This window comes from Dryas octopetala, chromosome 8 (assembly GCF_963921425.1).
Source record: "Dryas octopetala chromosome 8, drDryOcto1.1, whole genome shotgun sequence".
Lineage (NCBI taxonomy): Eukaryota > Viridiplantae > Streptophyta > Magnoliopsida > Rosales > Rosaceae > Dryas > Dryas octopetala.
Genome location: NC_141373.1, coordinates 19,040,125 through 19,059,473, shown reverse-complemented (window position 1 = coordinate 19,059,473; position 19,349 = coordinate 19,040,125). Strand labels below are relative to the sequence as shown.

At 35.9% G+C, this 19,349-nt stretch overlaps 1 protein-coding gene across 1 annotated transcript; it reads right to left on the bottom strand.

Moving 5' to 3' along the window:
- Positions 1 to 2,077: 2,077 nt before the first annotated feature.
- On the bottom strand, positions 2,078 to 3,094 carry LOC147277800 (uncharacterized). The gene has a single exon (XM_086254385.1). The coding sequence runs from the start codon at positions 3,068 to 3,070 to the stop codon at positions 2,084 to 2,086; it is 987 nt and encodes a 328-aa protein (XP_086110511.1). The 5' UTR covers positions 3,071 to 3,094; the 3' UTR covers positions 2,078 to 2,083.
- Positions 3,095 to 19,349: the final 16,255 nt, after the last annotated feature.

Here is a 19,349-nt window from a genome sequence, read left to right as displayed (position 1 = left end):
CTTCCCAAATTTTCTGGAAACTCTCAGAGGGTAAATTGGTAATTTGACTCTATAGTAAAGTAGTATTAGTCAAGACGAGTCCGTAAAAATTTTCTGTGTATTTTTCTGAGTCCGAAGCTATTTTTAATTAGTTTTTCAAGTTTATAAAAATAGGAAAATAGAAATATAAAAATTGTTGTACATGTGGCCACTTGTAACTGGTTGGGCCTTGCCACTCAGCATGTTGAGATGGCAAAAGCTTCCCCACCCAATTTCAAAGACCAAAAAACCCCTGAAGATTTGGATGGAGGTGGTAACTTGCAAACAAAATTTAATTCAAGAGGCAACTTGCTTCAATTTTTAATTTAGGTGGTAACATCCAAATCGAGTCAAAGTTCAGGTGGGTATCTTGCTAAAAAGTCATTTATTAATTTTGTGTAATATAGTTTTTGAATAAAGATTTTTTTAAAAAATATTATATTTAAATATATAATCTAAAGAAAAAAAATATTTTTTTAAAAAAATAAATATGTTTAGGCGATGGAATTGTTCGTCGCCTAAACACTATTTGGGCAAGGAATAATTAATTTCGTCGCCCAAAGTATGTTTAGGAAACGAATAATTCCGTCGCCTAAACATGCTTTGGGAGAAGAATAATTAATTTCGTCGCCCAAAGTATGTTTAAGCGACGAACAATTTCGTCGCCTAAACATGCTTTGGGAGAGGAACAATAATTTCGCTGCCCAAAGTATGTTATTCCGTCGCCTAAACATGCTTTGGGAGACGAACACTTCCGCCGCCTAAACATACTTTGGGCGATGAACAATATGTCTGTCGCCCAAAGTTATCTCAGGAGACGAACCAAATTCGTCGCCCCAGGTATCTTTGGGCAACGAAATTGACATGTTCGTCGCCCAAAGTCTTGGGCGTTATGGCTTAGGTGACCAAACTGTCGACGAACACATTTCGTCGCCCAAACTTTTGGGCGACGAAATTTGACTTTGGGAGAGGAACTAAATTCGTCACCCAAACTTTTTTTTCTTGTAGTGGCTTTACTTTCTTGTTCTTTAAATTTCGCGTAAGTAGGATTTTTGCTTTATTTATCGTTTTCTTAAATTAAAGTAGTTTTTAGATTATGTGTTTTACCGTTAATACTCGTATTATTACAATTAATTCTGAAGATTGCTTGTGTTTTTATTTCGTTTTTGCAGTTAATTATTATTTACTTGATTTTAATTTTGCACCCATAACTCGCACATTCACATTCACTCATCGCATCACCATCACACCTAACACGGTCCATCTGCCCTAAGTCCTTACAGCCAAGGCATCAAAACCTTTGTCGCCTGACCGGAAGTTATTAGCGCACATCATCATCATCATTGTACACTCAGCCTCCTGGCCGTGTACTGGCATGCCCGGCCAACACAAATTTGAAGGACGTGGTTTCCTTGATCTGTGACCGTAGACATTTTGAGGCAAACATAATGCCATATAAATTTGAAAAAAAAAAAAAAAAAAGAGTTGAGAAAGAAAATTAGGCTAATTAATTGGGCTAAAAAAGCATTATCCATAGAGAAAAAAAAAATTAAAGGTAACAGATCGAATTTGGTTTCAGTTAAGTAAAATGACAGATGAGACAAAGAGGGAACAAAGAATTTGGGGACGGGTGATCTCAACTCCTAGGTATAATATATCATTCTCACATGACCTGTACTTGCAATTCCCTGCTGATGGTCCAAGCTTCCTATTAAAAAAAATAAAAATTGCCCAAGCTATTTTATATAATATAAAGTTGAGGAGGACATCGTAAGACTTTGTAAGGACACAGGATAATTAATCGTAGAAGAAACTTTGAATCTATAAAGTCAATATGATCAGCTCATCAGCAGCTAGATACTTTGACTCCTCAATTATATATCATATGTAAATTAATGAATTTATTGTGTATATATATATATATATCATATGCATGTATATACCATGATACTTGCTTTCCATGGTAAATTAATGTGACAGTTCTAATTAAACCCCCTAACTGCATAAACAGCAGATCGATGAACAAAAATTGTAAACGAAATTAATTACTAACAAATTAAATTAATTAAGATCGTGAGAAAACTTCAAATCCCGAAAAATCGAAGGAGCTCCAATTATCGTTGCACACATTCTTGGTCGATATCTTTATGTGATCATCAACGTGAGAGGGAAATGAATCCAACTCTTGCCATGTAAAACTTGTACTACTACTGCTTGTCAAAGTTGCTGCTGCTGCTGCATCAGACCAAAATACATCTTCCACCACTTGATCATCTTCATCGCCTAGCAAACCCTGCAACCCAAATTCATGGTTCATATGATCATGATGATGATTTCCCATAAAATTTTGAATAATATTTTCTTCTACTTGTAATTGTTGATGATCATGATCATGATGATTAGGAGCTAGTACTCCTTCAAGTAATTGAGCAACTGCTACTTCGACAAGATCATCATCATGAGCTGGCTTCATTAGCTGGCATTGATCACTATCTGCAGCCTTTGAAGAAATTTGGGACTGATCAGATAATGCATTGCCCTCTTCATCATGCATCAATTCTGAGCTAACCAATAAATTGGGATGATGATCATGATCATGATCATCATGGCTGGAGTTGTTGTGGTTCAAGAAGTTAGCAAAAACAACAGCCAAATCAATATCTGACCCATTGGTCCCACCTTGTTGAACATTTGAGTGCTCAGATGAGTCATCAGTACTACTCGAGTTTTGGTGGAAGTAAGTCAATGACGCCCGTTCGGCCTGAGAGAGCCGAACGGACTTCCCGCGGCGGTTCTTCCTGCAGCCACCGCCAACCGGTACGTTTCTTAAGGAGCCGCCTTTGGTCCAATACCTCCTACAGCCTTTGCAGAAGTAGCGCGGCTGCGAGAGGCTGTAGTTGTTGTAGTAGCAGAACTTGGTGTTGGAGGAGGCACACCGAGGGCAGTTTGGAGCAAGCTCGATATGGGGTTTCCATGTCCTGTTGTTGTCCATCATCATTGGCAGTCCCGGTGGGCATTGCAGCATTCGATCGACGGAAGCTGCTGTGAACATGTTTGCAAAAAAATTTCAGTTTTGATTTCCAAATGGGTTTGTGAGGAAGAGGGAGTTTGGGGGATATATAAGAGGGTTTGAGGGGTGTGTGCGGGAGTTAAGTGCAAGAGCATGTGTGATGTGTGCGTGTGTGTGGGAGTGAACTTTGTGAAGGGAGGGCTTGTAATTTTGTAGTGTGAATGGTGGTAGGGTTGGATTTGAACGTGGGCGGTTGGGGAAGCGTTAGGATCAAGGAAGGGTGTGAATTGTGAGAGAGAGAGAGAGAGAGAGAGAGAGAGAGAGAGAGAGAGAGAGAGAGAGAGAGAGGATGAAGTGAGGTTCATGTTTACATGTTATGGTCTGCTCTTTAATAGGCGGATTAGGCGTGGCCCTTTTTGCCTCATGTGGCATTTCTTCATTGGGAATAAATCATATATATGAGAGTGATTGTGGTTGACAAGTCAAAGCTTCTTAGTTGTCATATTTTCTGTGTGAGGTTTCAAAATGACCAATTTGACCTTGTCAATACTATAATAGCTATTATATGGTCCTAGGGATCAGAGAACTTGCCCTTTTAACAATGAGTTTGGTTTGAGTTTGAGTTTGAGGAATAAATGCTTAACTGTAACTTATAAGGATGATCGAGGAGAGGGGGGGTCATCATCAGTAGCTTTAATGAGAGGAACAAAAATACAAGTATACCTAATCTTGTAGTCTATTTTGTTAGTCTCCAATGGAAGGAAATTGGGAAAAAATGACCAACTAATTAATTCAACGTTGGTGTATGGAATTTATAATTTCAATGGTGTAACATTTACCTTCGCATCCATAATTTCGATTTTCTCCTTTTTTTTTCTCTGAATCAACCATAACTATTTGGCCAAAAATTATCTCTCTTAATATAAAAACACTTGTTGGCACGTATATATCTTAAGAACTAGAGGTTTTGAAAATAGTGGTAGAGACATACAAATTAACTTTGTCATGGCATTAAAGCAACTTGAGAGACTCAAAATACCTGATCGATGAATTAATTTGAACAAAATATGGACAAACCTCATATAAGTTTATTAGGTTCATTGAGTTTTACTGGTGAAATAGATTTGAAATTTAGAAACACATACAATATTGTATTGGAGAAATTGCATTTTAACAAGGGAAAATTTTAGTTAAAAAACTTCAACTATACCTCATGTCTCGGTTTCATATATAAATTTATATAGAATCTTTGAAAAAGACTTTCCTTCATAAGAAGTAAAAGACTTACTATCTTTGGGATCTGATGCTACACCGCTGCTCAATACCTTAGGGGATCGACTCTATTACATAAGTGGATTCCTAACTTTTATCTCATATCATGACATAAGTAAGCAGTTCTTATTGTATCGGACCAAAACCTCGCGAATTGATCTTTACGGCGCTTCCTCTATCAATTAGATCCTTTATCTATTCAGGACATGAATTTCACTTTGTGTCAACTGAGAACTGAGAACTGAAACTTTCATTTTGTGTCAATTAAAGATTTTGTTTTTTTTTAGTTTTTATCTCGACTTTAGCCTGACGTTGGACCCATTAAACATCCACTAAATTCAGTAAAATTATACTGGGTTTAATGGTATGCATCTCCTCTTTACAACTATATAAAGATCACTCAAATCGAACATCTACAACTCCAAATAATCGGCCGCAAACTAGGGCACCCGAAACTGTTTAATTTTCAAGATATTTTCTCAAAAGTCCAATTGGACAGTTTCGGGTACCCTATTTTGGGGCCGATTATCTGGAGTTGTAGATGTCCGATTTGAGTAATATTTATATGGTTGTAAAGAGGAGATGCATAGCTTTAAACCTAGTATAAGTTTTTTGAATTTGGTAGAGGTTCGATAGGTCCAATGTTGGGCCAAAATTGAGATAAAAACTGAAAAAATAGGGTCTTTCATTGTCACAAAATAAAAGTTTCAGTACTCAGTTAACACAAAGTGAAATTCATGTTCTGAATAGAAACATGAGATATAGTTTGAGTCCTTTAGCTAAAATTTTCCTTTTTAACAATATAAGTCCATTTCCATGCATTAGGCTCTAATGATAGATAAGACTCACAAGTAAAAGGGAGTGTTAAAAAGAGAGGTAATTTCACAAATAGTCCACTTATATATTATTCATTTTGTCATATTTAGGTCCACGATTTTTTTTTTGTTGCCATTTTGATCCACGATACTCACATGGTCCATTTCGTCAAAAAATCACAAACAAATGTTAAATTGAGAGGCAAAATAGTGATTTCATGTCCTAATTTAATCCCCCTAACCCAGCACAACAAATTCTGTATCTCCTCCCACAAACTGCTTCCATCCTCACCAAATTCTGTATCATTTCCCACCGAATATTCTATTTTTTGGGTTATATAACTTATCAGATCATTCTATTGGGTTTAAATTTTACTAGCCCTAAATACACTCCAAAATTCCTCAAAATCAGTTGCTTCACAAAGTGAACTCACCTAAGTCACAACGGAATTGACAAAGTGAATTCAAAATAGTAATGATCGTGTGGACTATTTTGACAAAGTGAATTGACTCGCATTCTAATAGCAGTTTAAGTTTTTGGACAATATATAATTATATAGTTATAACATTATTATTTTTTTTCTTTCTTTTATTTATTTAGAGGGAGGGGTTATCAAACTTGGGTACAGAGACTCTATGACCCTTCCAAATTCCTTTTTCATTTTAAGATCTAAATAATTAAAACGATTCACCTTAAATTTTCCATAACGAGGAATTAATTTCAATAGAATATGCGAAATTGATCTATGAAGCTCACATGCATGTTGACATAGCAATATCTTTTTTCTTTATTTTGTTTTTAAAATTTTTATAAGTGAATCCAATATTCATTCATTTGAGAATGTCAACAAGAAAATTATACAAATGTCGGCATGCAATGCATGTATGGACTCATACAGTGTACGTTACTTGTTGGGATTAGCGAAGAATGAGTGCAAATGTGCACGGAATTTAATTAATTAATTAATTAATTAAGATTTGATTTTAATCATAGGCTAACGTCGCGGGTGTGTTGCATGTACTTATTGCATTCCACAATCTACGACCCCACATGCTCAATGTGTTACGTGGCACGTTTTCATTCCTCTCAAATTTTAAATTCCACCTTAATTTATTCATTGATGTTTAAATATTTGGTGATCAATTTGGAGACTTGAATTCAATACTTGATCTCAAGTTGCGGACAGTGTTGGTCACACGACTCACACTCCAAATCTTAAATATATTATAATTGTGTGTACGGATTAATCCCTTTTTCATGTATCATATAATTCATAATCAACGTATCTGCTCCTTTGATACATTTATGCCAAAATCATGCATTAGTGGTCTAGACTCTAGCTAGCTCCTACTACTGCTGCTAGTTGTATGATCAGCTGTGTATTTTTCAAGTAAACAAGCATAAAGTGAGCCATATATCTAGAGGGAATTGATGGACTTTGTGATTCTAAATTTATTATGCTTAACTAATCCATATAATAAAGAAGCTGGCAGTATATATTTCTTCCAAAAAAAAAAAAATCCGTTTATATTAATTTAGGGTTTTAGAAAACTAACCATTTATGAAAAGAATTAGCTGGAGAACTAAATTGTACTGGACTATCTCAAGATCGTGTGATAATTGAGATTGAGTACGTCAAAACATCGATTACTATATCCATCCGTCCGTTTATGTATGTCGACCACGAAAATTATTGTATGTGACCGTAACATCATATGACATAATAATATAGTGTTACCAATCCACTAAAATTATAACATGTAGACGATTTTAAGGATTTTTTTTTTTTTTTCTAAATTTTAGGACTTTTCCTAGATTTTAGAGTTTTAGAAATTAATTATTACATACGTCTTATAATTTGAGTTGATTAGTAACACCATATCATCATACTATGTGGTGTTACGGTCACACACAATAATTTCTCGTCGACCACATCTTAGTTTTTTCTTTTAATCGAGAATTACTAAACCCAAGTGATTATGTCGACCACATCTTGGTCCTTTTTGTTGACTGATCCATGTAAATGGATGTGTAAGTGTCTATGGATTAAAAAAAAAAATGTTTGGCCTAATTAGAAATCAACTTAGCTCATCCAATGTGTGACTAGCTAATGGTTAAATACTTTCCTTAAGTTTTTGGCCAAAAAAAAAAAAAAAAAATACTTTCCTTAATTTACGTGAGATCGGTCTTTTATGTGGTCATACGACTCATACACGCGCACAAATAGTATGTCTGTACTCTCTTGGGTGAATGGAAGTCTTTATGTGGTGTCCTAGCCTTGTTAAAGATAACCCTCACTTGGTGACTCTACAACAATATCAATCAATTAAATAAATATCTTAAAAAGAAATTAAACTATTAGGTGAAGAGAATAATGAATATTTATAGTCTCTAATAGGACTATGTATTTTACCAAGAAATTAACTCACAATGTTATCTTATTAAATAGTTCGACATGTACATATTATACCAGAAACTTTTGATCAAAAAGATATACTACATCCGAATGTTTAGGTTAGATTAATAATTTAACATATAGAATATATCAAGTTTTTACGAGGAAACCAAAATATTAACTTGTCAGATAATCTCACATGTATGTTGTCATATTATATATTATTATGAATTTTTGATAGAGAAATTTTTTATTTAATTAATGTTTAGTTAAGATCAACATATGTACATTTCAACAACATAAATATAACATAAAATAGTTAGCCAGAAGAATATATTACCCACACAATTTAAACATATATTGTTGAAATTTCATATATTTTCTTTTCATATATAGCTTTTCATAGGTATCATTCTAGCTACAGTTGTTGAGAGTAATGTGAAGTAATGTCACACATTGAAAAACTAGAGCTTAGCATATGCGCTTATAAGTCTTGGGCCTCTCTACTTATTGCCATTTGGTTTTGGGTTGGATGCTCTAATTCTATCATGGTATCAAAGTCAGATTATTCGCGTGTAAGGCTCAACGGCCACACGTGCTCCCACGTCACCCAATACAATTTATTCATGTGTAAGGCTCAAAATCTCGCCACACATGAGGGAGCGTGTTAAGAGTAATGTAGAGCAATGTCCCACATCGGAAAACTAGAGCTTAACATATGCGCTTATAAGTCTTGGTCCTCTTCACTCATTGTCAATTAATTTTGGGTTGGATGCTCTAATTCTATCAATAGTAACTATCAAGAAGCTGATTAATACAAAGGCATCAATAACTTACGTCATTTGGCATCATATGCATGCAAAATATATGTTCACATATAAGAGCATACATAATAACTTCATGGCCCGCTTTAATTTTCCATATTTGAAACTCTACCCAATACTATGTCTAATTTGAGTTGTCCTTTTCCGATGGAGGGCTGTACATAACAACCACATTCATTTCTTAGCTCATAAAATGTGGATTGTCATTTGCGGGACGATTTACAATCTCTTACAATCGTTGATGCATGTATGAGTTGATGATGAAATACTACGAACATCAAAATAAGAGTCCTTTTATAAAACGTTATATTCTATACAACCATATTTAGTACGTAGTGGTTATTATTCTATACCTTACTCTTTAACGTTTAGATCTAAACGTTAAAAAAGTGGTTGAATGTCTACATATAAGGTTATATTGTAGAATTTTCCTCAAATTAAATCTTAGAATTTTGAGTTTTTCAACTAATGTAACAATGTTTTACTTAAATCAATTTTTATTTTTTTTTTATGGTCTCTCAGGCAGAACTTCATTACTTATTCACATATATCATTCATTAATTAGTGGAAAAATTACATATTTTTAAGATTTGGGTGTAATTAATAGTAAACCCTCAAGTGCAACTATAGATTAATTCACAAAATCTTAGAAGATCAAAGTCAATTCAGATGACGTCCAGGTGATTCTTTCTTCCATTTCCTTTTAATTCTTGATTTATTTTTTCCACCGAAACCAATGAGGTCGAAGACTCGAATGTCATTATTGCATGTAGGATTTGATCAATTAAAATTTGTGTTTGGGGGGCAATAACTATCAATCTCATCATGAGTTGAAATAATATGATTCAATTTGATCCACAGTATTGAATCCTGCATCCAAATCACGTGGGGGTTTGGCGTCGCTGTCACGAAAGATGCATGCGAAGTAGAGGATCCATAGCTTCCACGTCTCAACCTCCTTTGTTTTTCAGATACCACAAATCAATTAAGATCATGTTCAATATGCATTAAGTAGCTAGTGGGTGAAATAGCACATGCGAAATATAATATTGCATGCATGCATGCGTGACTCATATAGTCATATTCATATATATATATATATATATATGCTACCATTTCAGTAATCTTGATGATTCAATATCTTCTACAATAATTAGTAAAAAATATCTTCTACAAGAATAAGATAATGAATCATGAGGTGTTTTGTGGGGCCCTTTTTCTATAACAAGGACGCACCACACCTCCTGAAGTGAGTGGTCATGTGTTTCAATGACACTACTGCGCTTGATGGTTGCCTAAACAATAAGCTTGTGGTGCATGCAAGGTCTTTTTCAAGAGCTTAGTGGTGTAATTGTGCGACTTAACATACACAAGTGAAAAAACCAAGACCACTGCACCTACTTGGTGGTTTGCCTATATAACCAATATATCACTTTAATGAATATCACCTTGAGTTATATAAGTAGAAAGATACTAAACATAAGTAATGCTAGCAAGAGGGATCAAAATTGATAAACCATATTATTTGTGCTCAAAACTAAGCTAGTAGAAAACAACTGAGAGTTGTTTGGAACGATTCGGAGAAAATTCAGATTGATTTGACAGAAAAATGAGAAATGGATATACAGAATTTCACATGGATGCTTGAGCTTCACCATTGGACGATCGAGTGTTATGCACTCACTAGGTTGGAAGCTCGAGCCACTACAACATTATCTAGCAAAGGCAACCAATTTTTTTGGTAGAAATAGATGCAATTGCCACTGTTGTTAGTTTGTATTGCCCATTGCCACCCTGCAGTCACCATAGAGCATGTTGGAGGTTGGTGTTGGGGTAGCAAGGGAGCTAAGGCCACCCATTTGTAAGAATAGTGGAAGTTTCTACCAAAACCTGCCATGACAGTCTGACAAGGCAGCTGCTCACTAATGCTGCAGTTAGTTGGTTTTTTCCCTTCACCATTAAATGTAAGGTTGCTGTATTGGTGTTAGAACATAAGCAATAAACAATGTCTCCATGAATTTTGGTGACTAACTAATTAGAATTCAAAATTCATTTTCCCACCAAACATATCCTGCAGTGGGATTGAATCTTACATTAAAACTCATTCCATGCAGCAAAAGCTGGAAGGGGGCTAGCTATTGTGCTAGGGATAGACCTTCTTTGAATCACAAAGAAGAAGAGTAAAAACGTACTCAGAAGTTGGAACCAATTTTCTTCAATATTCATTAATTCTAACAAATACAACCAAACATCCTTTTACAGGAAGAATACAAGACAACAATTCAAATAAACAAAACAATACTAAACATATGGGGTTTGTGGGATAAAGAACAAAAAAGAAATGAAGAGGATGAGGTTGTTGATTAAAAGAGTGAAGGATGTAAAGGAAGAAAGAAGAAAAGTGCAAATGAAAATGGAGGTTTCGAACTTTCAAACTACTGGAGGTCCGGTCCTCAATCTTCTTCTCAGCTTCTGGAGGTCCGGTCATCTCCCATGAGGTTCGGTCCTCAAGTCTTCTTCTTGGTCTTCTTGTCCTACATCACAACCAAGCAAAACCACAAAGTATAAACTCACAAGGGAAAAAGGAACATAAGTTAAAAAGGAATTTTGTTTGGTCAAAGTTGAACATAAGCAAAACCATATTTTGGAGTTATAAACATGCCATAATCGAAGTTATAATTAATAGAAGTGAAAACATATCTTTTGATCATTACCATAAATCTGCAGCAATAAAGGAGAAACTAATTGAACCCAAAAACCTAAAAAATCCAGAAAATAAACTAATTATACAAGAGTTTTGAACCCAATTTAACTAAAAGTCTAGAACACAAATAACCCAAAATCCAGAAATTAACTAGAAGGCTAGAACACAAATAAACCCAAATTCAAAATCAATTCAATAATTGATCAAATCGGAGCCAACAAACAGCAAGAGCAAGTTGAGAGGATCGATTTCTATACTTGAGTCGACTCAAATCGACTGTTGGATTCGCCAGAAAAGCAGCCGGAGCAGCCGCGACTTCTCTGGCTTCGATTGGCCAGTTAGGGTGGTCCGATGAAGAATCCGAACAAACCACCATGCTCGCCTTGGCAAGAAGGAGAGGACCCAAGTGGTCTGACCATCTAATTCCGCCGGAAACTGAGATCGCCGGCGAGTGCTAGGATCAGATTTGGGTTGGGTTTTCTTTTCTGGGGTTTTTCTGGGCTAACGGGTCATTGGGGAAGACAAAAGGGGAGGTGTCGCTTCTTTGGGTGGTGGCCTCGCCGGCATCCTTCGCTAGACGCGCCGACGCCGGCTGCAGGGGAGAGAAGACAGGGAGAGAGAACAGAGAGAAAGAGAGAGTGAGGGTGACGGTTGGGAGAGAAAAATGAGGGAAAAGGTCTGAAGATGAAGCTTTTATACTCATTAAACCCTAGGTCACAAAATTACAAAACTGCCCTTCACTTCAAACGTCCATAACTCTCAATCCATAACTCTGATGAATGTACGGTTCGAGTCTATGGACTCGTGAGTTCGAGACCTTTCCAACGAGTCCAAGTTCGAAACCAAAAGCCCAATATAACAAAAAGTCAATTTTGGGTCAAACTTAATTTAAAACAAAAATTAAAATTAATCCAAAACCTTTTTATTTTTCAAATAAATTCCCCAATATTTTGGAATAACCTCCAAATAAAATATTGTAAAAATACGGGGTCTCACATTTTACTATTTTGTTTAATGGGGTTTTGATTGGGGTTTGGTTGGGGTTTGGGTGATTAGGGTTTGGTTTGGCAAATTGGGGTTTGGGGAAAAAAAAAAAAAAACTAGTTTATATTAATTATACATACATAAATAATGATAGGTGTTAAGATATTAACATAAATAATAGGGTTTAGATTGGGGTTTGGGAAAAAAAAAAAACATTAGGATTAGGATTAGGGTATTAACAATTTAAGCTTATAAGTTATAACTTTATATAACTACTATAACTTTATATAACTACTAACTAGTTGAATGGATAAAAAAAACTACTAACTAGTTTATAACTTTATATAAATTTATATATAATTATATATACATAAACAATGATAGGTATATAACATTATAGAGTAATTAATAATAGACTTATATTTAGAAGCTCACATCTCGATCGTATTTCCAACGATCTGGACCGTTCATTTTACAAAATTGCCCTTTGACTAGCTTAAAATATCCGAAACTTGATGGTCGTAGCTCCATTTCACGTCTTCTTTGTGTCTACGCTCTCGTAGTCCCGAGCCCTATCCAACTAAACCAAAAACTCATTTAAAATCTAAACATTTAATTTTTTCAAATTAAAACCTTAAACCAATTTAATTATAAAAGCATTTCTTTTTAAAACAAACAATTTTATAAATTCATAGAAAAATAATTTTAATGAAATATTTTATAAATTCATCCCTAAACCCAAAATGTCAATTGTCACTTTTTCAACTTTAGTTTCAAAGAAAAGAGGTCTTGTGCACAACCACTATTATAAATTTAGTTTGGGTTAGGGGTGGGAAAAGAAAAATTATCCCACTAATTTTCCAATTTGGTTACTATGTTTATGGAGCTACCAAAAAATCAACTATTTTACAAATTAGTGGGTTCTAAGGCAACTATTATCTCCACCATAAACATAGTAATCACTAACAATAAGTATTAGTGACCACTTCATTTGTCAATAGGCACCCTCTCATCTATGGGTGCAAAAAATAGAGGCATTTGGCCATATTTGTTGTAGTGAGCTTCAAAATGGACCCTCGAGCCACATAGGCAATTTTAACTTTTTTCGTTTTTCCTTTTGACGTGTTTTGAAGCCCAAAATTGTTATATTTGGGATCTTTGTTACAATAGCACTAGGGTAACTTTTGTTAGTGGTATATGCCCTGTAGCCAATTGTAATTTATATCTAATATATATTTGGGTAACACTATTTTGCATGTGATCATTTTGATACTTAAATAATGAGCAAAACGTGATTTATATCTGTGACTACTATGATTAAATTTATGTCTATGTACGAAAAAGTCCATGGATTTAAATCAAGAGAAGGTGTTAGTTTCTAGGATTTGTTATATTGGCTATTTTCCTTGTCAAAACAATTGTATTTATTTTTATTTAATCACTCACAAGCTCTAGGCTAGATTAAGAACAAGTTCAGCTGTATTGAAGAAGTCAAGAATGAACAAAGACTCAAGGTATACTGCACTTCATTCATTTCATGAAATTAACAGTTTTTTGTCTATTTGACTAGTCATTCACTGATCATAAAGAACAATATTTTTCACGTACAGTGGTTGATACTTAAGTCACTGTCACTACAGTGGGTCCATTTCGGGTTTTACTTTTTAAGCCCATTTCATTAAAAGCCCATGTTCTGTTTTTTACTAAACATGCATGTGCATTGCACATGGCTTGGTTCCCCTACTGTAGCAATCAGATCTGATTGCATCTTTGCCATTCACGCCACACACCTTCACACATCAGCACTATTCATCATCTTCCCCATTTCTGATTTTTGCAAAATAAAGAAAAATTCCTTTTTACAGCTCCTCATTCCTATCCTTAGTAATACTAGGATACCCCTCTAGGACAAAGAGAATATGCCCCTCATTCGTCTCTTGTGGACAGCCATTGATTGGCTTCCACATGGCTTGGGCAAACATGAAAGTTGCGTGGGTGTGTACGGGTATATGATGTATTCTGTTCAGATCTTTTGGTGTGGGCGTATGAGCATTTTAAGGGTGTATTTTTCGGGTTTTATGCCTGGGTATTTTTGAGGTTATGTGCTCATCTTTAACATTTTCAGAATATGGTCTTTTAATTCTTGAAAAATCAAAAAGATTTTCTGAACTTGTTTTGTTTCATCTAAAATTATAAATGGGTTCGAGTGCTTAAATCTTTTCATATATTCTTCAAACACATTCATTTTAGATTTTAGTTGAAGGATTCAATATCAACCTTTTCATGCCTATAGCTTGAGAAAGTTGATCTTTGTTTTTTGAATCCTACATTGGCATATCATGTTCATGCATTGATGAATCTACTGGGCTTGGTGCGAATTGGTGCCATGGGTTGATGAGCTTGGAGTGGAGCTGCCTTCTTCATGAATGACCGATTGCCTTGCTTATGGAAGTTGCACAAAGGGGTAAGAAAGCTGCCACTTAGTCTAGGACTTAGTGATTGAGCTTGTGTGCTGTGTGCTCCCTTTGTATTGAACTTCTGATTTAGTGGATTGCTTGGTCAGCTGGATAGACCCCCAGTTTTTACCCTTTGTGGTTTTTCTGGGTGAACATCTTGTGTGCATTTGTCTTCCTTGTTTGTGTTGTTATGATTACTGACTCACTCAACTTTTAAACACAAATCGGTACTGTAGCTATATGCTTGAAATTGATATATGCCTTATATAACTGTCTAGCTAATCACACACCACTGTAGTTGTGGATAACACTGGGATGCCTACTGTGATGGGTCCTCTGAGTGTATAGGATGTCACTTGATCCTTGGTGTGTTTGATTTGTGTTGTTTACAGAAGTGATTTTTTGTTTTTAGAAGTCAATCTGGAGTTTCATACTTTCGTTACTGAACCGTCTGAGTTGTGTTTGTTTGACCAGTCCCTGAGTGATCACATAAACCAAAAATTGGGGTCCGATCACTGAAAGTGAAATTAATCAAGTTTATTAAGTGAACAGATCACCTAAATTAAACTTTCAATTGGTATCAGAGCGCTACTCTAAAAGCAAATAGAGAGATCCTAGGGTGTTGTTTGTTTTCTAGGTGTGTCTAGATGGAAAGAGATTGCGTTGCAGGATCTGGCAACTCTCCTCCATTCTTTGATGGCAGCAACTACGCTGCTTGGAGAGAAAAATTTGAAATTTTTCTTGATGCCTATGACGAGTTGGCATATGAGTATCTCACTGTTGAGTGGATTCCTCCCACACGAACTGTTGATGGGATTGAAACTCCTAAGCCTAGGTCCGAATGGTCTTTTGCCGAAGTCACGGCCTCTAGCTCCAACAAGAAGGCTAGAAATGCTATTGTCACTGCACTGTCTTCCTCACAATTTGCACACATACAACATTGTGTCACGGCTAGGCAAGCTTGGAACAAACTTAGGGTTGTTCATGAGGGGGACAAACAAGTTAGGTCACTTAAGCTTCAAATGGTACATGCCAAATTTGAAGAAATTAGGATGAAAGAGTCCGAGTCATTTTTCGAGTTCTATGAAAGGTTGGAAGCCCTCACAAATGAAGCCATGTCCCTAGGTAAACCTTATGAGGAGTCTACCATTGTCCAAAAGATTCTTAGATCTCTACCTAAGAGATTTCAATCTAAGAAGCATGCAATACAAGAAGTCCAAAATTTGGATGAACTCAAAATTGGTAAATTGGTAGGAAAACTTAAAACCTTTGAGATGGAACTTGAGATGGATGAAAGGGACAGCAAGAAGTCAAAGGATATTACTTTGCAAAGTGTCAAAGAGATGAGTGAAAACTTGAGTGAAAAATCATCCATGTCCGATGATGAGGTTGCCCTTTTTGTCAAAAGATTTAGACGAATTCTTAGAAATAAAGGGAGAGAAGCTAGAACTAGTGGTAACAACTTTAAGGAGTTCAAATTCAAACCTCAAGGAGAGAATTCATTTGAGAGAAAACAAGAGAGGAAGTCTAACTTTAAAGAAGGAAGAACAACCAAGAGAGATGTGAAATGTTACACTTGTGGTGGAATAGGTCACATAGCAATTGAATGTGCAAATAATAGAAAGAATAATTCTTCAAGTAAGAATAAAGCCATGAAAATCACTTGGAGTGATAGTGAGAGTGATGACTCAAATGATTGTGAGTCTTCTTCCGATGTTGAGGGTGATGAAGTTGCATTTGTTGCATCAATCAAGGAGATTGAACAAGTTGATGGTGGGTCTGACTCAGAATCTGCTCCTGATGATGAGTCTTATACTGCACTTTGTGATAAGTATGACTTACTTTTCATCGAAACTCTTAGCATAAAGGAAGAAAATCAGAAACTAAAGAATGCTAAATTGAAATTGTGTGAGAAGATTGAGTCATTAGAGAGTGAATTAGAAAGTGTGGCTATCTTGAAACAAAATTTTGAGAGTCAAGTCAAAGTGCTCAAGGAGAGCAACATCTACTTTAAATCTTTGAATGAGAAACTTGAAAAAGAAGTACATGAAGCAAATGAGAGCATTGTTGAGCTCACCATTGGGGCTGAAAAGGTTGATAGGATGCTTAGGATTGGAAAGCATCATGGTGACAAAACCGGTTTGGGTTTTAGTGAAAATAGTCCTAGTGTATCCAACGCAAAGACCATTTTTGTCAAGTCAGAATCTGATCATAGTGTCAAAAAGGGTCTAGGTTTCATTGACATTGGTCAAAATGCATCTCATTCTAAGTCAAGTCAAGCTACATCAAGTGTCACACAAATTGATTGTTCTACTTCACTTAGAAAAACAAAGTTTGTCCCGGTTTGTCATCATTGTCATGTCAAGGGTCACATTAGACCAAATTGCAACAAACTTAGAGGAAAGAAATCAAGTGAACCAAAGAGAAATATTTCTCTACAAGAGCAAGTGAACAATCTACTCAAAGAGGTAACAAAAATTGCCTTACTTATCACCCCACTTCCCAAAAATAAGCCAAGTCCACATCAAAGATGGGTTGTGAAGAGCTCCACTAAATGTCTAGTAACCTTGAATGCTTTTTCAGCCACTAAGAGGAACATTTGGTACCTAGATAGTGGGTGTTCCAAACATATGACGGGAGATAAGGAGGTCTTTACCTCTCTTGCTCCTTATGATGGTGGTAGTGTGACTTTTGGAGGAGGAGAGAAGTCCTATGTGAGTGGAAAGGGGGTTGTACACATACCCGGTATACCCGAATTGAAAAATGTAAGATTTGTTGATGGGCTGAATTCTAATTTGCTTAGTATTAGCCAACTTTGTGATGAATGGGGTGGTGAAGTGTGTATGTCCAAGAGTGGATGTAGAATTGTTGACTCCCAAGGAAGGGAGATCTTGAATGCCCCTAGGTCTAGGGATGATTGCTATGTGTTTGATGGCAATGTTGGAAAAATTGAGAATACTTGCAATAGAGCTATTGATGACACTAGCTCTCTTTGGCATCAAAGACTTGGTCACATTAATGTTCATGACCTTTACAAGTTGTCTAAGCATGAGGTTGTTAGAGGTCTACCAAAGATAGGAAAGCCTGAAACCTTTATTTGTGGTCCATGTCAAATGGGGAAACAAACCAAAGAACCACACAAAAGAGTCAAAGACATAGGCACCTCTAGGACACTTGAACTAATTCACTTGGATTTAGTTGGTCATGTCCAAACCTTGTCAATAGGTGGAAAGAAATACATTCTAGTCATGGTAGATGATTTTTCTAGGTACACTTGGGTGTCATTTCTTAAGGACAAGTCGGAGACCTTTAATCATTTTGTCAAGATTGTGAAACTGCTGAAAAGTGAAGGTATGTCAAGTCTGTCAACCCTGTCCAGAATTAGATCAGACCATGGAACTGAGTTTGAAAACTCTTAATTCGATGAGTTTTGTTGTCAAATGGGTATTAAACATGAATTCTCAGCTCCAATAACACCCCAACAAAATGGAATCGTTGAGAGAAAGAATAGGGTTTTGATTGAGATGGCTAGAGTGATGTTGAATAGCAAAAATCTTGCTAAACATTTCTGGGCTGAGGCGGTAAACACAGCATGTTACATCAAAAATAGAGTCTACCTTAGGCCGGGAACCAAAAAGACTCCCTATGAACTGTGGAAGGGTAGGAAACCTAAGGTTACACACTTTAGAGTGTTTGGGAGTGCATGTTACATCCTTAGGGATAGAGAACATTTGGGGAAATTTGATTCTAAGAGTGATGAGGGTCTGTTTTTAGGCTATTCATCCAACAGTAGAGCTTTTAGAGTCTTCAATTTGCGAACAAATTCTATGTTGGAATCCATAAATGTGAAAATAGATGATCATGATGCATCTATTGAAATGGCTGCACATAAGGATGGATTGTTCCCACAATCTGATCCTAAAGAGGATAATTTGGTTAAAGAAGAGTCCAAGTCAGGCAGTGATGAACCTACTGATGACTCAAAAATTGTTGAGTTTGATAAGTCAGAGAGCGAACAAAATGACAAAACCTTGAGTGACAGATCTGAAAAACCAAGATGGGTGAGGTGTAACCATGGTGAAGATGTAATTCTAGGTTCTTTAGACCAGCCAGTTAGGACTAGAAAACAAATGGCAAATGAACTTGCTCATGTGTGCTATGTGTCCATTGTTGAACCTAAAAATGTCAAAGAAGCACTCAATCATGAGGAATGGGTGAGTGCAATGCATGAGGAATTGAACCAATTTGAGAGAAACCAAGTGTGGACTCTTGTAGAGAGACCAGCCAACACAAATGTCATTGGAACCAAATGGATCTTCAAAAATAAATCTGATGAATTTGGGAATGTAGTTAGAAACAAGGCTAGGCTTGTTGCTCAAGGGTACTCTCAATTAGAGGGTATTGATTTTGATGAGACTTTTGCACCCGTTGCTAGACTTGAGTCCGTTAGGTTGCTTTGTGCCATTGCATGTCATCTTAGGTTCAAATTGTATCAAATGGATGTTAAAACAGCGTTTTTAAATGGTTACTTGAATGAGGAAGTTTTTGTAGAACAACCAAAAGGTTTTGAGGATCCTCACATGAGAAATGGTGTTTATAAATTGAGGAAAGCCTTGTATGGGCTGAAGCAAGCTCCAAGAGCTTGGTATGAGAGACTCTCTCATCACTTGTTGTCCAATGGGTATCAAAGAGGGTCGGTTGACAAGACCCTATTTGTAAAAAGGTTGAAAAATGATGTCTTGATTGCTCAAGTTTATGTGGACGATATTGTCTTTGGTTCAACTTCAGATTTTCATGTTAAGAGATTCATTGATGTAATGTCTAGTGAATTTGAAATGAGTCTAGTTGGTGAAATGAATTTCTTTTTAGG

Coding starts and splice junctions, on each gene's coding strand:
- LOC147277800 (XM_086254385.1), bottom strand. CDS start 3,070: ATGTTCACAGCAGCTTCCGTCGATCGAATGCTGCAATGCCCACCGGGA.